The sequence below is a fragment of the Petaurus breviceps genome, unplaced genomic scaffold, assembly GCF_028583685.1.
Source record: "Petaurus breviceps papuanus isolate PSGF00001 unplaced genomic scaffold, PetGlider_PUasm1.0 221, whole genome shotgun sequence".
Classification (NCBI taxonomy): Eukaryota; Metazoa; Chordata; class Mammalia; order Diprotodontia; family Petauridae; genus Petaurus; species Petaurus breviceps.
In genome coordinates this window covers 2,808,491-2,832,489 of record NW_027185877.1, presented here as the reverse complement: position 1 = coordinate 2,832,489, position 23,999 = coordinate 2,808,491, and the positions used below count along the sequence as shown (strand labels likewise).

Genomic DNA, 23,999 nt, shown 5'->3' with positions numbered 1-23,999 from the left:
TAATTGAATATCCAGTGTTCAAAAAGCAATAAAAGATTACATTTATAAGTGTACACTCATATTTACATGGTTGTTTATAGTTTAAAACATGATAATATTTTCTCATTAGATTCTCACAACAATCTTGGGTATTTGGGTTTTGTCATTTAAAAAAATGCATGTCAGGAAGTGAAATCTGTTTCAGGAGTTTAAATGTTAATAATCTTTCTTTTTTGTTTTCTCTTGCATGGTGTGTGTGTGTGTGTGTATGTGTGTGTGTTTAATGTATTGCCTGCATGCATTTTGAAATGTGCCTGACCTCAAAGTACTTTATGTACAAAAGGAAATCTTATGCAGACACTTAAAAAAATTCCTTCTTTTCACTTTCTATATTGAGGACGCCAACAAGCACTTATTTATTGCTTACTGTGTGCCAGGCATTCAGCTATATTCTGAGCAGAAGGCATCTGAATTAGAAGGTGCAGTTATAGCTTTGAATTGCACCCTTTAATTTATAACTGCCCTTGTGGCAAGGATGTACATTTTGGTCAATTCTTTTTCTCATTTTTATTTCTTTTAATCAGTTATCTGTTTTGTGTTTAGAACCTTGACTGGGCCTGCCTGCAATCAGTAGCACTACTTCTTGAGGATGACTTTAATAAACAAGTGATCCTTAATAGAGGAGGTGAAATTCTTACAGGCCAGAACCAGGGTTTTAATTTGAATGGTAAGGAATGCTCTTTAAATATGTTTTTGATTGAGATCTTGTTTTTATATCTCCTTGGTTTCCTGGTATATCCCTCCCACCTCATAGAACCATCCTTTGTTGTTGTTCACCTTTGTTCTTGAAGAGGACTATGGCACCAGGAAGGTGATGCCATGACATGCAAGTGAATTGGATTTAAGTGAGGCAAGGCTGTGCAAAGTCACTATCCTCACTTTCTTCTCTGGAGCCATCTGGGTCCGGTGGCCAGATATCAATCAGGACAACTGGAGATGGCCCAGCTAGAGCCATCCCTTAAAAGAAAGAATAAGGAAAAAAGGAAACAGTTCAGCACAATTCATGAAATCATTAGTCAACTCTAATAGTGCATATAGTGCTCCATAGCCCATAGTCCCCCCCGTCTCTACAAAGAAATGAGAGAGATGTGTTCTCATACATTTTCTACAGGATCAGGCTTGCTCATTATAATTACATGGTGATCAAATTCAATTTTTTATTGTTGCTTCCATTTACATTGTGGTAGTAATGGTATACAGAATGTCCCAAAGGTCTTGGGGGCAATTTTCAACTATTAAAACTTAATACCTTCAAAGTTCCTTAAAGCTGTGCTAAAACTTTGGGGGATATCCTGTGTATTATTTCCTACTTTTGCCTTACTCCAATTTTCATCATTTCACATAAGAGGAATGCTCTTAATGATAATTTTTCTCATGATGAAGTCTTAGAGAGTGGCTTTGTGTTCTGAGTCTGAAGAATCTAGGCAGCTAGGTGGTGCAGTAGATAGAGTACGGGGCTTGACCTCAGAAAGACCTGAGTTCAAATTCGGCTTCACAGACTTTACCTCACTGCGTTGTTATGAAGGTCAAATAAGATAATATTTGTAAAGTGCCTGGAACATAGTAGGTGCAGTATAAATGTTTCTTAACATGATTCAGTTTAGACACACTAGGGCAGTAGTGAGAATGGACAGAGTGGGTCACAGATGAGAGAGACTGAAAATGGACAACATCTGGTATGTTGTCCACTCTCCTCTCTGCCTCTGTCATCCCCACTTAATCTTCCACACTAGCACTTCTTACTTAGTGATTTTCACACTGTTTGGGGACTTATGACAATGGCTCAAGTGTTAAATTACCATGGGAGTTCAATACACATTTTGCTATTCTTGCTAAAAAAGGGTTTGAGGAACAAAAAATGTTGGGAACCAATGTATTACACCTTACTGAAGTTCCACCATCTCCATGAAGCCTTCTGTAACTATTCTATCCCTCAGGAGTCTCTCTCATTTCCATATTACTAAAGTACCTAATGTCCACACCACTCATTTGTTTATCTAACATTTGTATGGGTAGACCCAACTAGACTGTAAACATTGAAGATCCAGTTGGGTACAGTGGAAGGGGCATTGACCTATGATGACTCAAGTTCAGATCCTGTCTCTGATGATTAATACCCATGTGACATTGTGCAAGTTACTTAAGCTGAGGCGTTTATAAAAAACGAAGGTATTGACCTAGATGACTGATGACCTAGATGACCTATACCTAGATGGACCTGAGGACCCTTCCAAATTTAAATCTGTGATCAGGGACATAACATTCTGCATTTTTGATTCTGCACAGCAGCTAAAACAAAATTACCACTCCAGTTCACATTCAATAATATTTGTATAAATGTAATATGGCAGGGGTATCATGTCAGAAGGAGGAGGAGGAGTTGAAAGTGACCACAAAGTTTTGAGCTTGAGTGACTTTGAAAATGGGAGTACTATTTACCAATTCAGGAGGTAAATGAATAGTATAGAAAGAAGGGTGGTGAGTTATGTGTTGAACATGTTGAAGTTGAGTTATTGGCAAGACATTTCAGAGGAGATGCCCAGCAGGCAACTGGAGACCCTGCACTGGGACTTGGGGAAACGGAGTAACAAGATATAAATGTCAGCAGGATATAGGTAACAATTAAAGCTATGGGAATGACAGAGATCGTTAGGGAAGGGCCTTATAGGGAGAGCAGAAGTCAATTGACGAGCATTTATTAAGTTGATTTGATGGAACTGAACTGGGCATACAAAGATATAAATGAACTAGTTTTGCTCTCAAGGAACTTACATTTTGTCATGGAACATAAGATGTAACCGTAAAATATATATATATATATATATATATATATATACACATATATACACATATATATATATATGTAAAATACTTACAAAGTAGATACAAGATAACTTTAGGAAGAGCTGGTTGGCTCAGTGGGTAGAGTGCCAGGCTTTGAGTCAGAAAGACCTGAGTATAAATCTGACCTTAGACACTTACTAGCTGTGTGGCTCTGGGCAAGTCACTTAATCCTATTTGCCTCAGTTTCCTCATCTGTAAAATGAGCTAGAGAAGGAAATAGTAAACCACTTCAGTATCTCTGCCAAGAAAACTCCAAATGGAGTCACAAAAACAGTTGAATGCACCTGGAAAATAACTGAAGAACAATAACAACAAACTTCATGAGAAGAAAAAAAGGCAAAGCCCCTCTTTAGGGTCTGCAGGAGGAAGAGGCAGTCAGTATAGTTGTGAGAAGGCTGGCTTTCAGAGTCATGAAGACTTGAATTCAGGTCCTACCCCTGCAACACACAAGCTGGGAGATTATTACCATGTTACTTCTTTGTTCAGTGGCCCAGGCAAATCGCTCAGAGGGTAGGTTGATCAGCAACACAATAAGTGAATACTTCTCCATCTGCCTCCCCCACTTCTCCTTCCCAAAAAAGGGGGAAAAAGATCCAGAGGTTGAAATAGAAAAGAAGTAGAAAGAAAATTATATAGTTTAGGGTTATGGAAGCCATGAACATGAAAACACTTTTTATATTTATAGTTAATACAAATTTCAAATGTATAAACTACACTTGGCTTTATGTTTATACAATAATGAGTTACTAAAAATTGAGTGCAAATTTCTTTTTTTCTTAATGGAATTACATTTTAATGCACAAGAGGAGAATTTATTATTTAAAGAATTATCACCCCTTAATTTTCTGCCAATAAATCTGAATGATTATTTTTTTGAATAGTTCTCTGAGTTTGGGGAAGATAAAGATAATTCTCACTACTCAGCTACAGTCTGGGCTAGTCCAGAGAGTGAAATTTTATCTCAGTTAAGCTTGGGATTAATATTAAACTTGTTAATAGACATCAGTTATACAGATTCACAGAATTAACAAAATCATAGAAATTGAGGTTTGGAAGAACAGGAGCCATCTAGCCAAGCTCAAACCCGTAAGGCATCCCATTATAATTTTTTTTATCGTTCAGTCATGTCTGGTTTTTCATGACTGTTTTGGGGGTTTTCTTGACAAAGATACTGCAGTGGTTTGCCATTTCCTTCTGCAGCTCATTTTATAGATGAGGAAATTGAGGCAAACAGAGTTAAGTGACTTGCTTAGGGTCACACAGCTATTAAGTTCCTGATCCAGATTTGGACTCACAAATATGAATCTTGTTGACTCCAGGCCCAGTGCTCTATTTATTGTGTCACCTATCTGTTTATCATAATATACTTCACAATTGATTGTTCAGGTTCTGCTTAAAGACCTACAAGGTAGAGGGACCCACCAACTTTCAAGGTATCCTGTTCCACCTTTGGGCAGCTCTGAATTGTTAGAAAGTTTTTTTCCCCTGACACTAAGCCTAAATTCTAAGTCAGACTCTGTCAAGTAAGGTTCCAGACCCAAGGATGATACCATCACTTCTCTGCTCCAAGATCTTCACCTTGATCCTTATACTTCCAGAACTCTAGATCCTACATATTTGGTCACTTCACATCTCAGGAGAAAAATAGTTGTGCCCGAGAGCTGGAAATATCTCATATCATTCCTAGAGGTTCTTGAGAAATCCTGGGGAGTTGTTGAACTGAACTATACAAGCTGATTTGTGTGCTTTCTTCTTGTGCAGGACATGTTGAAATTCGAAATCTGTCTTCTTTGTTTATTGTTCTGAAAACTAGATTTGGTTTAAAGATTGTATTTGCTAAAGATGGGGCAAGACTTTATATTCAACTCAGTACTGACTGGAAGAGAAGAACAATGGGTCTGTGTGGAACTTTCAATGGGAACATAAGGGATGATTTCATGTAAGTATTATCTTTGGTCATTAACTTGAGTCTAGTGACTGATCTCTTAAAGGATGAATCATTGATTTAAGTTCTCTAATAGCTACTTATTATAGTAAGAAGCATAACTATATTTTAAAAATTAGTCTAACTTTTTCAACATCAACTTCATTTAATTTTCTCTTGCTTGGTGTTCAAGACCATTCAGAAGCAGATGCCACCCTACCTTTCTAATCTTACCTCTTCTTACTTCGCTCCATGTGCTGTACACTTCAGCCAAACTGTATGGTTTCAGTCTCTCAAATATACATCATGGCCCCCCAACTCTGTGCCACAGGCAAGTCTTTGAGATTCCTGTTTTGGAGATTCCTTCCCCTCCCATCTTGGTCTGTTTGAATGCTTCTTTTAGAGCCAATTTCAAATACCACCTCCTTTGGGTTAACTTCTCTGATCACTATAATTAGTGATGACCTTCTCTCCCATCTTAACTTTCTTTTCTGATTTCCTAGTGAACTTATCATGCAACATCATAGCGTATAGCTGTCTCTGTTGTTGTCTTTTCCCCTCACTGGAAAGTGTGTCTGGTAAGTGCAAGGACTTACTTGAGTAAATTTTGAGTGCAAGGAGAGTATTTTGTTTTTACTTTCCATCACTCTCAGCACTTGGCATGGGAACAAGGTCTGTCCTTCTATCTTTTTCTCTGCATATAGATATATACACAGATATGTGTGTTGTGTGTACTCATATGTACACACCCATCTGCCATATTGGGTGTCCTAAGAATCTTAATGCAATTTTAAGTTTTAATCATTTAAAACTATACTAAGACTTTTTGGACACCCTATATACACATGTGTAAGTATATATATATACACACATGTATACATATATGCATGCATATGCACATTTTTGTGTATAGAGCAGATCCTGAGGTTGGAAAGACCTGTATTCAGATCCTCCCTCCCCCCTCCCCCACAACAATTACTGGCTGTGTGACCAATTACGACTCATGCAAGTTCTCAGTGCTTTAGGCCAGATGCCAGTTTGCAGAGGTCGAGAACTCACTCAGAACTTCCCTGCTCCAATGAAATCACAGATCTGCTCACCATCGCTATCCAACATAATAACAATTTTTCTAAACAACTTTTTTAGTCTCCCAGTTACTTTAGTTTTGGCTGCTGTGCACACTTTCTAGACATGGAGAACAACATTGAATCATCTGAGTTTTTAAGCAGTTGGTTGATGAGTGTTCATTGAGCACTTATTTCTTGCCCAGAACTGGGCTAGGCACCCAGGGTCCTACAGAAGACTTGGGAAAAATGGCCTCTTGCTATTAAGGAGCTAAGTTGGGGAAGACAAGACTAAAATACATCAGTTAATCAGCAAAGTGTCTCTTGTATGTCAGGGATTATTATAGGTATGCACTGATATATAAAAGTGACCAAAATTTAAGACTTCCTTGAAGGACCAAGTATAATTTTGTGCTATTTGACTTGCCTGCTCCTTCTAGTGTTAAAAAGTAAACTACATTTGCATCTACTAAGTCATGAGCAGAGGATCACAAATTTAGAGCTGGAAGAAACCATAAGACATCATCTAGTCCAATCCTCTCATTTTATAGATGAGGAAGGTGAGTCTCAAGGAAGCTTTGTGACTTACCCAAAATCACCATTTGTCAGAGGGTAGATTTGAACTCATACTATTCCGATTCCACAAAGTTCATTGCACTTATAGCACACTGCCATCTTTCTTTTGATGAAGCAGCAAACCCAGGTTCTGCAGGGCCATGGGAGATCTTACCACTTCATATATAACCCTAATACCTAAGTACGTATGTCTCTATTATTCAAGGAACAGCCTACATAATATCCTAGATGATAAGACCATCTCCAGAACGTTGGTCATAGGGAATGATCCTTTTTTGGCCCCAGTCATTCATGAAACTATCCATTAAGGCAGGGAGGTGTTGTGAGGTTGCCAGTGAAGGGAGTAGCCATACTGAGGAAGTCACAGAACTCTATAAGTATTTAAGTATGCTATGTGGCAGCACAGATATCCCTGGTGATTCTTACATCTGCATCAAGCAGCTGAAGTGGTGCCTTCCAAATAACGTTTTAAAAGACAAATTCAGGTGGGAGGGATAAGAGATCTTGGGAGCAAGATCTCTAACCTTGTGACACAAAATCCCATAGAGGAAGAGACTTTAGGACACCACACTATCAGGGAAGACAGAGTTCCTAGGAAACATGGCCCCTGTGCCAGAAAATCTAGGACAGTATGAAGATACTACGGGGGAGGCCAGCAATGGGTGAAGGAGTCAGGTGGGACCGGACCAAGAAGGAGCTCCCCTAGGGTGCAGCTGCCAAGAGTACCAAGTAACTGTATTTTAACTAATTATTCCTGGCACATGTAGCACATACTGACTATGTGACTTTGTGTGACTTCTCAGTACTCCAGGCAACTATCCAAAGCTATTAAGGTCCATAGAAGGTACTAATAGCATTAGTAGAGGGGCTTCCTCACTTAAGGAGTTCCCCAGTGAAATCATAGATTCAGTCCCCTGTCTTGTCATTCTTTGTGCTAGCTAGATGTTAAGATGAAAATGTTCTGCCTGTTGAGGGAGTCTAAGTGCTTTCTGAGCTCCATATATTTTGGAATCCTATGGGTATTCTGGTCAAGTTACCGAACCTTAGCTTATGACATGTTCTGAAGTGGGAACTGTCAGTGTGAGCTGGAATAAGGTTCTATGGAAGACACTGAGCTTAAACTAGGCCTTGAAGGATGTGTAGGATGTGACTAGTTAGGAAAGATATTCCAGGCAGGGAGAATATCATGAGGATAAGAACTAAGGAAAAGATAGCTTTTATCTTAATAACTAATTGTAGTAATTAGAATAGAATTTTTGTATGGAAGGAGAAGAGGAGGGGAATAAGCACCTACTATGTGCCAGGTACTGTGCTCAACACTTTTTTTTTTTTTGCCTTTTGGAGGGCAATTGGGGTTAAGTAACTTACCCAAGGTTACATGGCTAGTTTTTTTGTGTTAAGTGTCTGAGGCTAAAACCGAACTCAGGTCCTCCCGACTCCATGGCCATCACCTTTACTCACTGCGCCACCTAGCTGCCCAAGAGAGCTATGTACTTTTTTTTTTTTTTGCTTTTTGGAGGGCCATTGGGGTTAAGTGACTTGCCCAAAGTCACATGGCTAGTTTTTGTGTTAAGTGTCTGAGGTTGGATTTGAACTCAGGTCCTCCTGACTCCAGGGCCAGTGCTCTATTCACTGTGCCACTTAGCCATCTTGCTCAACACTTTTTAGGGGGGTGCTATGATTATCCACATTTTACAATTGAGGAAACTGAGGCAAATAGAGATTAAGTGACTTGCCCAAGGTCACACAACTAGGAAATATCTGAGGCAGATTTGAATTCATATATACCTAAGTTCATGGCTGCGAGATGAGGAATATGACAGTCTCTGAAGAATTTTAAATTTCTCAGATTACAATGGAGAAGTATATGATGAGTGTTAGTAGTGTCCTATTCATAATTTTTTGTACCCTGAGTAAGAAAAATAAAGATGTCATCAAAGGATTTAAGTAGAAGAGAAAAGAAATTGGGCTGAATATATGGCAAGGATGAGGGATGATGACAGGTGGAGGGTCAGAGTAGACCAGTGCAATGTCAGGAGAAGTCAAGGAAGGAAACATTGGGTGTACTCTTGTGAACCTACCAGGTGTCAGACAGGAACCATAGAGGTTGGGCAGACTTGTATGGGTTGTGATCTACATTATCATAGGTCCATTTGAGTACATGAGTCATGATTATATACACACTATTGACTATCTCTTTTATCTCATCTCAGATGTGGTTCTTTCAATTTTTATATCACTAATTCAGTTATGTTTTTAGAGAGAATATTAACATTTGTTATTCTGTTAATACCACAGAAATGTATTGAGTAACAAAAAAAAGATTATTTCAATCCATTTTCTTGCTCTGATGTGTGTCAGAATAGGTTAGCAGTTAACACAGGCTAGAGGGTAGAACTGTCTACTTAGGAGCGACCAGGTAGCACAGTGAGTAAGAGCACCGGCTCCAGTGTTGAGAAGACCTGGAGATCGAATCACGGGCTCAGACACTTAGCACCCACCCAGAAACACCTGGCTGTGTAACCTTGAGCAAGTTACTTAACCCCAATTGCTTAGGGGCAGCCAGGTGGCTCAGCGAGTAAGAGCACCGGCTCCAATGTCGGGATGATCTGGATCAAATCCAGGCTCAGATACTCAGCACCACACCCAGAAATAATAACTGGCCGTGTAACCTTGAGCAAGTTACTTAACCCCAATTGCTTTAAAAAAAAAAAAAAACTGTCTACTTAATTCTAAGGCCTCAACTTCTTCCATGTGCAAACAAGCAAAAGTTATGCCAATGCGGAACATTATTTCAAGGGAAGAGAAGGCTTGCAAGCATTGTTTAACTTTCTGGTATTTGAAGTTGAATTCCTCTGCTTCACAGGGAATCAGTATGCTATGGCAAACAAAGTAGAAACGGACAATTTTAATCACTTGAAAATTGCTTTTAGGTGGGTTATTATAGTAAGTCAACAATGAAAATAGTGATATTTATCCTTCAAAAAGAAAAAGAATATATAATAATCCTTGTCCCTCTTAAACTTTTCATTTGTTCCTAAGAGCATTTAAATGAAATCTGACCGGCAAAAACTCCAGGGGATTGTTCTAAGAACCCTAACCCCACTTCTCTCCCTGCCTAAATCTGCTGTATCTTTGAACTTTAGGAAGGTAGGAAGATAAGGAGAACAGAAAAGGAAGAGAAATGGAGAATAGATAGCAGAGGGTAGGAATGGAAGGCAGCATTCTGGAATGATTGGCAGGGGTATGCTGGAGTTAGCTCAAACAGAAGAGCCAGTTGTTAAATTTTAAAAGTGAGCATCTACACCTCAGAAATTGGCAAATGGTACAAATTAAGAGTTGATTTATTGTTCTGTTGATTGTCTAGGGGCTTAAGTAGGTGATGGAGAAAATGTTAATAATGCAGATTAAATTTAAAGGTGTGTCATGTATATTTTTTTTTCTTGAGAGCTGGCTGTTAAATATTTGCCAGCATGTGACTACCAACCGGAAATGTGGATGGGGAATTTAAAATACTAGGATATGTGAAAAGAGCTAATGTTTATATAGCATCTATTATGCACCAGGCACTGTGCTAAGCACTTTCCAAATATGATCTCATTTGATTCTCATAGCAAGCCTGGGAGATGGCCTTTAAAAATGTATAGATGAACAAATATAGGCAAACAGAGGTCAAGTGCCTTGCCCAAAGTCACACAGCTAGTTAGTGTCTGAGACTGGATTTGAACTTAGGTCTTGCTGGTTCTAAGTCAGAACCATATCCACTGTGCCACCAGCCTACCTGAAATACCATTCCTCTTGGCCCCCTTCTGCCTTAACACACTGCAATGAGAGGTTGTTTCTATGTAGCTGTAGCTGAATTGTGTACCAAGGCTGAAACATTTGACTAGTTGGGACTGACCTAAGCTGACGGATGAGCTGAGATATATCTCACTCTCAGGCTTGTCTGTATGCACACATCTCACTCCAATCAGTGCCTCACAATCATGTAAAGAACATGGTGTTTAGGCAAGGTTGGTTTGTCAACCTACTATGTGGCAGGCAGTGCACTAAATGTTGGGGTACAAAAAAGGGCAAAAGACATGTGTTAATACTGTATCAGAAAGAGTGTCAGTGTATTCATTTGAGGATAGCCTCAGGCCTTAGAAGAGACACATATCCTTTGAACTTCAAGGCTTGGCCATGAGCAAAGATTTTCATTATAGCTCATTCTTGGCAAACCTAAAGGATAGACTAAAATTCCCTTCATCCTTCATTCAGAATAGAGGCATCCAGAAGAGAGGGGAATCCAGCCAGGAAGAAGCAACTAGGAGAAATATTGCAATCAGCCACCAGATCTACCTTTCTTATTCTTTTCTTTTTAGGTCTCCAGGAGGTATGATTGAAGGGACTCCGCAGCTCCATGGAAATGCATGGAAAGTTTCCTCAGCTTGTTTTGCACCTGTTAGAGTTCCTCTGTTAGACCCATGTAACATCAACCAAGAAAACAGTAAGCCTTCAGTTGAAGATACGACCTTGGGGGATTCTTCTGGGCATCAGCAGCATATTGGGGCTGAGCATTAACTGGGTGGTGAATTTCAATTCTGTTTTTCTATCACCACGATCAAAATAATTGCTGCTACATACACTTACCGTGTTAATACCCTAAGAATAAAAAAAAAATCTTAATGTTCCTTTCTTGAAATAAGCCCCTTGAAAAGACCACTGGGGGAAAATACTTTTAAAAACTATTCATATGATAATGTCACTCCCTAGTTAATGGATTTATTAATTTTTCATCTTCTTTATACTCATACATTTGCCCATTTTGTGTGTTCCAGAGTGTATTATTTATCTCCGACCCTCCTAGAATGCTCCGATACAATCTCGTACATTCACAGTTGGAATATGTTAGTCCTAGGAGATCTGCCACATTCCAACTGTGGTTCCATTGTATTACAGCCAAATGTACAAATACCTGGCTATGTCTCTTTCTTGCCATCAGATAACAGGGCCAGACTCAGAGCATAAATAATGGAGAAATGAGCTGGTCAGCAAGGACTCTGTGACCTCAGCAAGCAGTGTGAGATCTAGGATGCAGCAAACTGAACTTGTTTTATCTCAGTGCTACAATTTGGAATGTCTGGGAAACCCACATGCCAAAAACGTCTGTCTGTCCTTCCCTTAAAGGAAAGGTGGAGGATGTAAATAAACGCTGCATATTTGGCTTTAAATTGGATTTTTAGACTCTTCATAGAATCATTTGGTATAAAATGTGTGTGTGTATATATATATACATGTATTTACATATACTTAAATTTTATGCTTCTTTTAACTTATTCTTTTATTTGTTTGATAGAAATGTGTTCCTGTGGTTTGCTTCTAAGATGCTGCTAACATTGACTGCACATCAAGAAGGAAACCAATTTATTTTGCTATGGACTTTATAGTGCTGTTTTGTGGATGTTTTTATTGAATTCTATATGTTTAGTGTGGGCCTACAAGATAGGATAGTGGAAGGAATGGCAGGCTACAAATCAAGTTAAAAAGATCATAGATAGAACCAGAAGGGAATTTAGAGCTTATATAGTCCAACACCCTCATTTTTGTTGTTGTTGTTGTTCAGTCATGTCCAATTTTTCATGACCAGTGGGGTCTTTGGCAAAGATACTGCAGTGGTTTGCTATTTCTTTCTCCACTGTGTCCCCATTTTGCAGATGAGGAACTGAAGCAAATATGGGTTAAATGACTTGCCCAGGGTCACACAGCTAGTGTCTGAGGCTGGATTTAAACTCAAATCTTTCTGACTCTCTGCCCAGTGCTCTATCCACTGCACCACTTAGCTGCCCATGAAGCCTATGTCATACCCACTAATATAGGTATAACCCAAAGCTCAGTATTAGTCCTCCTTTCTGTCTACTATTTGTTAGCTGCCATGGGTTCAATTACCAACCTTAGGTTGATCTTTGCCAGATCTATAAATTGATCTCTACTCTCTCTTCTGAACTCCAGTTTACCATTACCCACTGTCTACTGGACATTTTGAATTGAATGTCCTAGAGGGATCTCAAACTGGACATGTCCCAGAATAACTCATTACCTTCTACTCTGCTACAACTTGCTCTCTCCCTAATCAAAGGTACCACCATCTTTGTGGTCACTCAACTTTGCAAATTCCTGCTCAAGTCTACTCTTACCTGCCTCACATAGTCAATTACTTGCCAAATCCTGTCATTTCTATCTCCACCACATTTTTCACATACAACCTCTCCTCTCCCTGATCACTCTCCACATGTACTGTGGCCAGTAGCTTCCTGTTTGGGGTCTTTCTCATGCCTCCCCCCACTCCAACTGCCGAAGCTCTTGTTAAAAGTATTCATCTAATGTCATTTTCCTATTTAATGGATTTATTATTAAACAAGAATGACATGTTAATTCCTGTTATGAGAAACATTGTTATAAAAAAATCTCTAGCTAACATAAAAATGTCCAAACTATTAGTTCACTGGAGATAGTTTTGTTATATATTTAACGTAACAAAATTTAATATTTAATAAATTTTTACATTTAATATTATAAATATGACAAATATATTTAGTATAACACATTTAGAACAAAATCATTCAGGTCTGCCCTGGAAATTTTTTTTAATGGAAAGAGACCTGGTTTAATGTATTGATTGATGAAATGACTTATTTCAGTTTGATATAACAAACATTTATAAAGAGACTACTATGTTTGAGAGGGCAGCTAGGTGGCACAGTAGATAGAGTGTCAGGCCTGAAGTCAGGAAGACTTATCTTTCTGAGTTTAAATCTGACCTCAGATGCTTACTAGATATGTGAACCTGGACAAGTCACTTAACCCTGTTTACCTTAGTTTCTTCATCTGTCAAATGAGTTGGAGAAGGAAATGGCAAACCATTCCAATGCTTTTGCTAAGAAAATCCCAAATGAGGTCATAAAGAGTTGGACACAACTGAAATGGCTGAACAAAAAACTGTGTGCAAGACACTGGACTTGGGACTCAGGACACAGAGACAAACAAAGAAATAGTTCCTTACTGTAAGGAACTTACTTTCTCCTGACAGGTATATGACATGGAGGTATGTTCTAGTAAATGTTTAACAACAAACTCTCCAAAAAGAAAAAAGTATGTATGATACACTTCTAAGTTTAATCTGAATTGTTAACAATTTTCTATTGCTTTTTAAAGTCTAGACAATCAGCAAAACAATCAACCAAGTCCTGATTTGTAGTTTTGCTGATTTCTGAAGTATAAATGCTCATACTGGAAATTTAACAATCTGCTCTCTCAAGGTACTATGAATTCATGATATGTGATTTAACACACAAAGAGATGAGTAGATTTAGGCATATCCAAAGTAATAGAAAGCAATTTTAAAGGGGAAAAGACACTAAAAAATTGAAGAAAAGAGAAGTGCTTTCCATAGGAGGTGGCCTCTGGGCTGCTTTGAAAGAAGCTAGAGCTTAGGAAAGAATGTTCTGTCTCCTGGTTTGTATATACAAGAAAATTAAAAAAAAAAAAGAATTGTGAAAAAGGATTCATTCTTTCCTAGTTGGATATGCCGCTCTCTGTGACGTCATCAACCAAGAGCTCTTTGCTCCCTGTCACGACGCTGTCAGTCCAGGATTGTACTATCAGCTCTGCCGGTTTGATGGATGCAAGTGTGGAAGCAGCTGTTTATGTAATGCCCTGGGGCATTATGCCTATGTCTGTAGCAAGCATGGAATTTTCATTGATTTCCGCTCTCATGTCTCATTCTGCGGTAAGCATTCCTTTTCTCAAAATTGGAAAGGGTGTCAGGGAAAGCTAGCATGTTTTCGACAGCTTTATATTAAGAAAAGGTATGGTATAATTATTTGTCTGTTCCTTTTATGTAATGGAATTTTTTTAAAAAGGGAATTTAAACTTCTTGTCCTGTAATTGAAAATTAACAAAGGGACCCAATACTGAAATCATACTAGTTGCATCATACATGATAGGTAACTTACAGTTATTTGACAACTCAAATTTGTCATGGGTAAGTTTTGTTAAATCTTCTCACATTAATCATAATAGCATCTCAGTATAATTTAGCAAAATCAGAGAGGTTTTCAAGTAGGTGGGGGCTTAAGAGCCCATTCTGATCAGCTAACCACATCCCTTAGACTAACAAAATGAGCATGACCACCCAAATAGGGGGAGACCTGAGGAATAGTGTCAGAGATTGGAGAGTGAGAAAAGACCCCTGCAGTCATCTTGTCAGACTCACACGTGAGAGAATCCTGGCTACAACTTATCTGACAAGTGGTCATTCATCCCTCACTTGAAGACTTCCAAGAAGGGGGAAAATATCATCTCTCAAGGAAGTCCATTACACTTTTTGGAAAGCTCTTAATTGTTAGGAAGTTTTCTCTGATGTCAAGTCTAAATTTGCTGTTGCACCTTCTAAACTCTGCTTCTGGGTCAAACAGAACACACACAGTTCCCCTTCCCCATCATAGCCTTCTAATGCAGCTATGAAGGCACCACAGAATCTTCTGTTCTCTCAATAAAATATCCCTGATTCATTCAACCTACCTCATATAAATAGTATTGACTTAAAGCCTTTCTTCATTGTGGCTCTTCTCCTCTGACCACTTTCAAGCTTAGCAATGTCCTTTTTAAGCTATGGTTCCCATGATACTCATGATGAGGTTTGAGGGAGGCAGAATACAGGGGGGACTATCACCCCCTCAGTCTTGGAAGTCACACCTCTTAATACAGTCCAAGATTATATTAGGTTTTTTTGACTGCTACTCATGGGTTTGGTGTTCACTAAAACCCTCAAATCTTTTTTCAGAGAAACTTCTGTCTAATCATATCCTCCTCCCCGTCTCCTAGTAGTTAAGTTAAATTTTTGTGCCCAGGTGTGTAATTCTCAACATGTATCCCTATTGAATTTCATCTTATTCAATTCTAACCAATTGTTCAAAGGCCAATGTCAGATGCCTGTGGTACTCAACTTGAGACCTTCTGCTAAGTTGATCCATTAACAATTACTCTTTGAGTCTGGACATCCAACTGGGACTGAACCATTTAATTGTATTGCTGTCTAGTGTACATCTCTTTATATGCTCCACAAGAATAGCATGAGAAACTTCGTCAAAAAGTTTTGCTAAAATTTAGTTAAATTGTACGCATAGTGTTCCTTTCATCTACCAATTTAGTCATTCTATCAAAAAAGATTAAGTTTAGTCTAGTATGACTTATTCTTGATGGAACATTCAGGTTTTTTCTACTCACTGACTGTATCCCTTTTGATAAATTTATTAATTTTTCTTTAATGATCCATTATGAAATTTTCTCAGGAATTGCAGTCAGGCTCATTGACCAGCTTACCAACTTCATTCCCACCCCACTTACCTTTATTGATAGCTAAAAATTTTCCCTTTTCCTATCTTATGATACTTCTCCTATTCCTACTATTTCAGATATTATGGAGAGTTTCACTCAATGCAATTCATTGCATAGTTTTCCCTAATTTCCATTCTGGTTGAGATTTCAGGTGTTTTCTTGTTTTTGTTTTTAAATATTACTTGTCTATGTTCATATTGCAACTCTAAGCAACTGGTTTAAACTTTATAGCCCCATTCAATTTCCTTTCATTAGTCTCTAGAACTCCAGTTTTATATTTTCCTTAATCTTCCTTAATTGTATTTTTCTTGCAACATTCTTTAGGCACATTCCAGAATGAGCTTCTGGACTTGGAGATTTTCCTTCTTCAAATTTATCTCAATTTTCCTGAATTTCTCTTCCTTGAACTCAACTTCTGGCCTTTTTTCACTATTCCTTAACATGTACAGAATTTCCTTTTCATTTGGCCCAACTGCTTTTTACTTTTTATGTTGCTTCTCCCACAGAAGATTACACAAATTAAAAAATGTTGCTCACTTCTCTGAGCACCATAGAGAGCTTAACTCTTCCACCATATTCCATGTAAAGCTGGATAGATTGATTGAGCACCAGGGTGGGCATGGGACATTCCAGCACCTGGACTTTTTTAGTGAATAGGAAAAAGTTAGTGGCTAGCTATGCCAATTTGTGACTAAAGAATAATAAAGAGAAAGGTAGAGAAGCTGGACAGTTTTGGAACTTCATAGAATGAATGCAGTGATAGAAGAAAAATAATCACTGAGTAGAGAATCAAAGGAGTAGAGGTGATTTTAATTAGAAACTGCATGTCTAACACTGACAAGTTTAAAAATCACACTAAAAAGAATAATGCCTAGTTATTTACTTCCATGGAAAAACAAAACAAGAAGACAAGTTACAGTGACAAGAAACTTATTTATAGACATTAAGAAGAATTTGACTAAGTAACTAAACTGTAAAACAGATTCCAAAAGAAGGTTGTGGAATCTCCATCTCTGGAAATGTTTTGAAAAACAAATTACTAACATCTGCCCCCACAATGGCTTCATTATAACCTTCTAGGTAGGCAGGAGATAGGAGATTTGGATTGATGAACTTTTGAGGTCCTTCCACTTCTAGGTTTCCAGAGTTTTCATGTGCATATTGATGCTAATTATTTCTGACATTCATCAAAGCACTAGAGAGTGTTTCCAGTCTCTATAGAAATAGCTCATGAATGATGATGCTTTATCCTCAGCTGTGGTCTGCCAGAAAGGCATGCTGTACCATCCCTGCTCATCTTTCTGCCATCACTCCTGTGCCTCTCTTTCTTCCATGGAGAGCTGTGATGATGATTGTGTTGAAGGCTGTAATTGTCCAGAAGGCAAATACTTTGATGAAGCAATTAACTTTTGTGTGCCCATGTAAGTCATAGAATTAGACTTAAAAGCATCCTGCATGATGTCTTTCTATATAGCTCAGAAAACAAAATGGTTCCACAGACTTTTCAGGGTAGTTATGTTTACCCTCCTCAGTTTTGTTTGATTTCCTTTTACAAATTCTTTTTTTGTGGGTTAAAATTACATCTAAGGAATCTGGTGCTTCATCCTAAGGATTGCTTCTGCTGCACCTGCAAAATAAAGGAAAATGGGGACAAATGGTTAAGTGTAATGCAAGTTTTGTTTGTGACACTTAACATTTCCCCTGAAAGACCTTATCAAGATACTATCAGAAACTCACATGTCTACAGTGCTTGCTATTTGGCACTAGCTGGAATAGGAAAAGCTTATACCTACAAGAAATTTACTAAGATAAACTTTTTTTTTGGGGGGGGGGGCCTTGACCTGTGATTTCCTTGGTAGAGGAAATTCCCACTGAACAAACTTCCCATGTCAGTTCAGATCAGAAACTGCTCTACAAGTCATAGTTTTAGAGGTTTGTCTGAAACACTGAACATTGAGATGACTTGTCCTAGGTCACAGAGCTAGTTGTGTGCTAGTGGAGGGACCTAAACCTAGATCTTTTTGATTCCATAGCTAGGTTTCTATCCACTATCTCAATGCTTCTTGGATATAATTTATTGATATTAAAATAAATATCAATTTGATCAACACCCTGTGGTTCAAATTTGAGATTTATTTGAGATTTGATAGGCCCTTGCCCTTTGCCCATAGCAAAGTCCACCGTGGTCCCCAATTTCCTTCCTAAACTTGGATATAGTGAACTCAAAGTTGCATCAGGAACTGATCAAGTTCAGATTAATTGCAATAGCTTGGGAAAGTCAGGGTTTATATTGGGAATTGGAATTCCTCTTGACGTCCACCAATCTTGGACCAGTCAAAGGCAAACTAGATCAGAATATAAGTAGGCTGGTAAAATGCCTTTGGTGATCAATGGTTGCACTTGCTGGGTCCATCAGGAATTCTATTCCAGCTCTTTCTCCATGCTTTCCTTCTCCTTTTGCTAAGGGGTCTCCGCTAACCAGATAACATCAGTGCTTTATTTTCTACAAAGTGTTGTCCTTTCAATAATCGAGGGTGGAGTTAATCTGAGCACTCTTATCCTAATTTCACCAACTTGGAGTGATTTGTCCCTTCCAGATTTAACCCCTTGGCATCCTAACTATTAGTTATTTTTGTGAGCCTAGAAAGCGTTGGTGCTGAGTTTGGAATCTAGGCCTTCAGATTTCAAATCCAGTTATGTTTTAGTTTTACATATAGGCAGATAGATTATCCTAGTCAGTTTTTTTAAAATTTCCCCTGGAAAAGAAGCTTTTGTCTATGTAATCTGTGACCTAAATGAAAAAGGCATTTAGGTTTTATTTTGAAAAAAATTCATTCAAAGTTGTCTTCAAATAGTACTTCTTACATAAACTCTTTTTCCTTCTTTGTTAATAGAATCATATCAAAATGTCCTAAAATGTAAAGAAAAATTATTCTTTAATAAATAAAATTACTCTTTAGTAAATAAATTTATTCTTAAATAAAAAATTATTATCATATAGAATTTGAGGTCCTGTTTATTATCTCCCATTAGTTTATGAGTTATTAATTTTAAAACATTGATTTTTACAGATTTAGCTGCCATTGCCTTTATAGAGGCAGTCAATATCAACCTGGAGAGCTTGTAGCCACACCAACTGGCTTATGGTATGTTTCTGATATGGGGTTTGTGCTTAGTATGTTATTAACACTCAGGTTATACATTTTGGTAATGTGACAATTTAAAAAATTAATCTGAATCATAAAATAATATATGAGGCATTGTGGCTATTAGCCTTTGGTGAGAAATCCATGAGATTTGTACTTTTTGTTAAAAAGGGGATTTATGTTCATTCTTCTCTAGTAGGACTTGTAGTGAGTAGGTGAAACTCAACTGGTGTGAGAAACTGAATATTTTTCGTGATAAGGCTGTTTCTAATCAGGTAACTCCCAATACCATTACCCTGTAGCCAACCTTTTCATAGTGCACAACATACAGAATTTAGCCATCCTCTCTCTGACTCTCTTCTTGTCTCTTTTCTTCTTCCCTTCTTTATCCTTCCTTCCTTTCTCTCTTCATTTCTCCTTCCCAATCTCTCTCCTCCCCTCTTCTCTTTTCTTTAATTCCTCTTCTTTCTTCCTCCTTCTCCTCCTCTTCTACTTTCTCCTCTCTCATCTATTGGTGGCCTTATATTTGAAGAAGCATTTACTATTGGTAGGACTTGCCAATTAGCTTATGCTCTAATGGCATAGCTTTTGAGAGCCTAGGTTCACCTCTGTGCTAAAATGAGGCACCAGGGAAGGACCATAGGGTCAACCCCTATAGTTTAGTCGAATGGCCCTAGGTCTTATTATTTGCTAATAACTGAGGCATAGGATTTTACCCTCATACCTGTAGACTTCTAGTTCTGGAACATTTGAGAGATTTTGAAACAAAAAAGAAAGGTTGGTTGGAGTTATTATTTCTTGTAACAATCATTTATTTGCTTCTATTAGTCAGTGTTTAAATGGGACAGTGAAATGTGCTGAGCCTTCCCCTGCTACCGTTGGTGAGTCATAGAGATAGTCTTTCCTCTGGTCCAGACTGTCATTTTCCTATTTAATTTAAACATGGCAATTGTAAACATATATTAACTCAGCAGTATTGCTTTTACACCTACTTTGTATAAGGGAAGGAACAGAGACTAGGTTTTTGAGTAAAGATCTGGATTCAGGTCCCATTTCTGTAAAGGGCTGGCTCTCTTACTCAGACTAGTCTCTTAGCCTTTTTGTGCCTCAGGCAGTTTTACAGAACACTTACACATTTGTATAGTCTTGAGTTTCTTCTCTGGGAGTTTCTTCCCTCCACCTGCACTTAGGGAACCTACTAGTAGGGAGGGATTTGAAGGGAGGGAGATACCTTTACAGCCACTTTCACATTTATTCTGCCTGAGGGACAAAGTACTTTCAATTAGTTTGCTGGTCAGGAAGAGTACTGGTGGTAAATCTTCCCCCACCTCCCCAAAGGAATGGTGATGGTGGTTCTCATTTGCAAGGCTAATTCACATCTACCAAATAGTTAAATATTTTTAACTTAGAGTCATTCAATCTGCAGCATTTTGAACACACTTACTATGTGCCAAGCACAGTGCTGGGAACTGGGAATGCAAAACCAGAAATAAAATATTCCCAGCCCACAAGGAGTTTACCTTCCATTGGGGGTAGAAGCATTTACAAGATTTATAGGAAATGAATTCAAAGTAACATTGGAACTTGGGAAGGCCCTAGCACCTGGGAGGATTAGGATACTTAGGACTTTATTTATGTGTTGTTTGTTATTATTCAGTCATTATTCAGTCAGTGGGGTCTTCCTGACCCCATGTGAGGTGTTCTTGGCAAAGATACGAGAATGGTTTGCCATTTCCTTCTCTAGTTCATTTTACAGATGAGGAAACTGAGGCAGACAGTTATGTGGCTTGCCCAGGGTCGAACAGTAAGTGTCTGAGGCCAAATTTGAACTCAGGTCTTCCTGACTTCTGGCCTGGCACTCTATCCACTACACCCCCTAGCTGTTCTTCATTTATATAGGGCCACGTTAATCTGGTACCTGTATCCAAGATATCTAGTTCATGCATGAGTTTCGTATCCTACAGAAAATTTACCAATTTGTCTGACTGCCACAGCTACCAGCTCTGTTCTCCAATATATAAAAGGTGCATACAAAATTATTATAATACACTTAGCAAGTAATGTTAATATTGCTGTTGTTGTTGTTATTAAATGACAGCTAACAGTGGAGAGAATGCTCCATCTGGATCAAGAAAAACTGATCAATTGAAATCCTACACTAAACACTTACTAACTGTGTGCCCCTGGACAAGTGACTTCACTGATCTCAACCTTAGTTTCCTCATCTGTAAAAGGGGGGGCTAATAATAACACCTCCATCACAGAGTTGTTGTGGGGATCAAATGAGAAGCCATGTGTAAAGTGCTTTGTAAACCTTAAAGTACTATATAAAGTACTATTATCTTTATTATTGTTAATAAAATTCATAGACATAGAATCATAGAATGGTTCTGTGAAACCTCCTGAGTAATAATTAGCCAAGGGTCCTATTGTTATTTTTATGGACACATTTAAAACACAAATGTACAGTTTTGTGTGATTATTTACCTGCAAATTACATGGAGTTAATAATATCTAATCTATGTTTTATCTCTGAAGTTCATACATGCCCAGAAGGAAAACGCTACTTTGACTGCAAATTTCCTGACCCAGAATTACCATCAGCTGGTGTGAACTGTGAGACCACTTGCGTAAACTTGGCTATGAACTTCACCTGTACCCCATCTCCACCTTGTGCAAGTGGCTGTATTTGTCCCCCAGGGTAAGCTGTTCTTTGAAGAGTTAGTGTTTGTCAAAAAGAGACCTCAAGTCAAGGGGTTTGATCTGAACTATTTTTTTCTAAAGGCACCTTTACTTGGTGAAAATAACACCATTCAAGGTTATTTTTTGCAATTGATTGTTGACAGCTAACATAGATTTATTAATTTAATGAGTTATATACATATCTGACTTTGTGATGTTATGTGGTCTCGGGGATAGAAGGTTAGGCCTGAAGTCAGGAAATTGTGAGTTGGAATCCAACTTTGATGCTTTGTCTGTATAAGCACTACCTTATATAAATTGTAGTGTTGAAAAAAACATTATTTTGTGTTTTTGAGTCTTTTCAGTTGTGACTGACTCTCCGTGACCTAATTTGGGTTTTTCTTGGCAAAGATACTGTTTTGTATCTTTGTGGTTTGCCACTTCCTTCTCCAACTCATTTTATAAATGAAGAGACTAAGGCAAACAAGGTTATGTGATTTGCCCAGGGTCTCACAGCTAATAAGATTTGAATTCAGATCCTTCTGACTGACTCCAGGGCTGGGCTCTGTCCATTGCACCACCTAGCTATCCTTTTACTTTGCATTTACTATGTATGCATTTTATAGTTGCACAGATTGACTTCTTTTATTGAATTCAATTTCTTTGAGGGTATAGACTATTTCATTTTGGTCTTTAAATCTCTAGCCTGGTGTCTTACATATAGAAGGTGCTTGTTAATTGGTTTAATGAATGATTATGTGACCTATGTCCCTCATTTCCTCTGGGCTTGAGTCTCCTCCTCTGTAAACCAGGGATAAGAATACTCCTATGCTTGCTCACAGGATTGTTGTTGGGCTCAAATGAGATATTAGACGTAAGATATTTTGGAAGATTTAAAGTGCCATATCAAGGTCAGTTATTATTACTTCAATACTGAAATTACAGGTGGAAACTCTTTCCACATATTCCACTGACTTGACTGAAGTTTTGAGATACTATCTCAAATATGGAGTTAGCATCTCCAAAGGTCTGACAACCTTTGATATTTCAGGCGTCCTTTTTTTCAGCAGGCCATTGTAATGACTTCCTTGCTCTGTTTAAAGGAGTTCTTAGAAAGGAGTCTATAATTTACGTGGTAGTACTCATTACTTCTTGTTCCCTTAAATTAATTTCATGACAGAAAGGTCTCCTCCATGGTGGGAAATCTTCTGGAGGCTTTTTCCTTTTCTGTAAGGTACTTACTCTCACTGGTGTGTTCTGAGAGTGAGCAGAGAGAGAGATGGTCCTCTGAAGGCAATCTTCTCAAGGCAAATGAGTCATTCAGTCTTAATAGATGCACACATTCAGAGAGGTAACTGTGCTGCAGCCCTTCTGAGCTGTTAGTCAAAAAAAAAAGAGGAGGACCTGTAGTTTATCTACCAAGTAAGAGACAATGGTATAAATGACACTTATCTAGATGTGAAGAAAATCCGAGTGAGTTGGGATGGGTTCCAGTTTCTTGACAAAAGAGCGATGTCTGATAGGAAGAAAGTGGGTTATGAAGAACAGCTACCCATCCATGAGGATGGAAACAGTGACTGACAGAAATCACAAAGATTCAGAAAGGTCAAAGGAAGCAAGGATTCCATTTTAGAGAGCAAAAGAATAGTCAGAGCTTGGAGGGCTGTGTTTTTCATGCCTTTTTTTTTTCTTTTGAACTGGACTTGTGATTTCATTATCTGTTGGGAGTTTCCCATGAGGATCTTCTACCAATGCCCCTTTTCTGCTTGGAACACTTAAGAAGCCAAGTGATTTGCCCAGTATCACACAGCCTATAGTGGCCCAGTCATTATTTTGTAGAAAGTTTTATTGTGACTTCAATCGACAAGCATTTATTAATCACGTGTTATGTGTCTGGCACTGTAGATATAGCCATGGACACAAAGATGAAACAGTCCTGGATCTTTAGGAATCCTGGGCTTCATTACTTAAGCATTCCAGTAGACCTATGACCTCCTCTATGTGACTATTGCATTCAGTGATTTGAATCACAACTCCTCTATACCTTCCTGTATCCTCCAAGAAAATCCTTTCAGAAAAATGAGTGAATAGTGAACACTCAGCAGAAGCTAAGTAACACTAATAAGTAGGGTTTTCATAAGGTCACAGATCAAGAACTGGAAGGCCCAGGGTCTAGCTCTAATTTTATTGATGAAGAAGTTGAGGTTTAGAGTGGTTGGTTGCCTTGCCCATGGATACTCTGCTAGTCAGTGTTTGGATTGGGATTTGAACTCAGGTCTTCCTGACTTTGACTTCAACACTTTCTCCACTTTAAATCACCAGTATTATGCCTTCATTCCATATTCA

The 23,999-nt window shown here is 38.2% G+C and overlaps 1 protein-coding gene across 1 annotated transcript in view; it reads left to right on the top strand.

Moving 5' to 3' along the window:
- OTOGL (otogelin like) overlaps positions 1-23,999 on the top strand; it is a 205,653-nt gene that overhangs the window by 49,165 nt on the left and 132,489 nt on the right. Inside the window, exons 16-23 of the mRNA XM_069094774.1 lie at positions 583-706; positions 4,645-4,822; positions 10,812-10,936; positions 14,006-14,215; positions 17,081-17,246; positions 18,897-18,971; positions 19,800-19,852; positions 21,510-21,672. Coding sequence (XP_068950875.1) covers positions 583-706; positions 4,645-4,822; positions 10,812-10,936; positions 14,006-14,215; positions 17,081-17,246; positions 18,897-18,971; positions 19,800-19,852; positions 21,510-21,672 — 1,094 coding nt within the window. The remainder of the gene's footprint in view (positions 1-582; positions 707-4,644; positions 4,823-10,811; positions 10,937-14,005; positions 14,216-17,080; positions 17,247-18,896; positions 18,972-19,799; positions 19,853-21,509; positions 21,673-23,999) is intronic.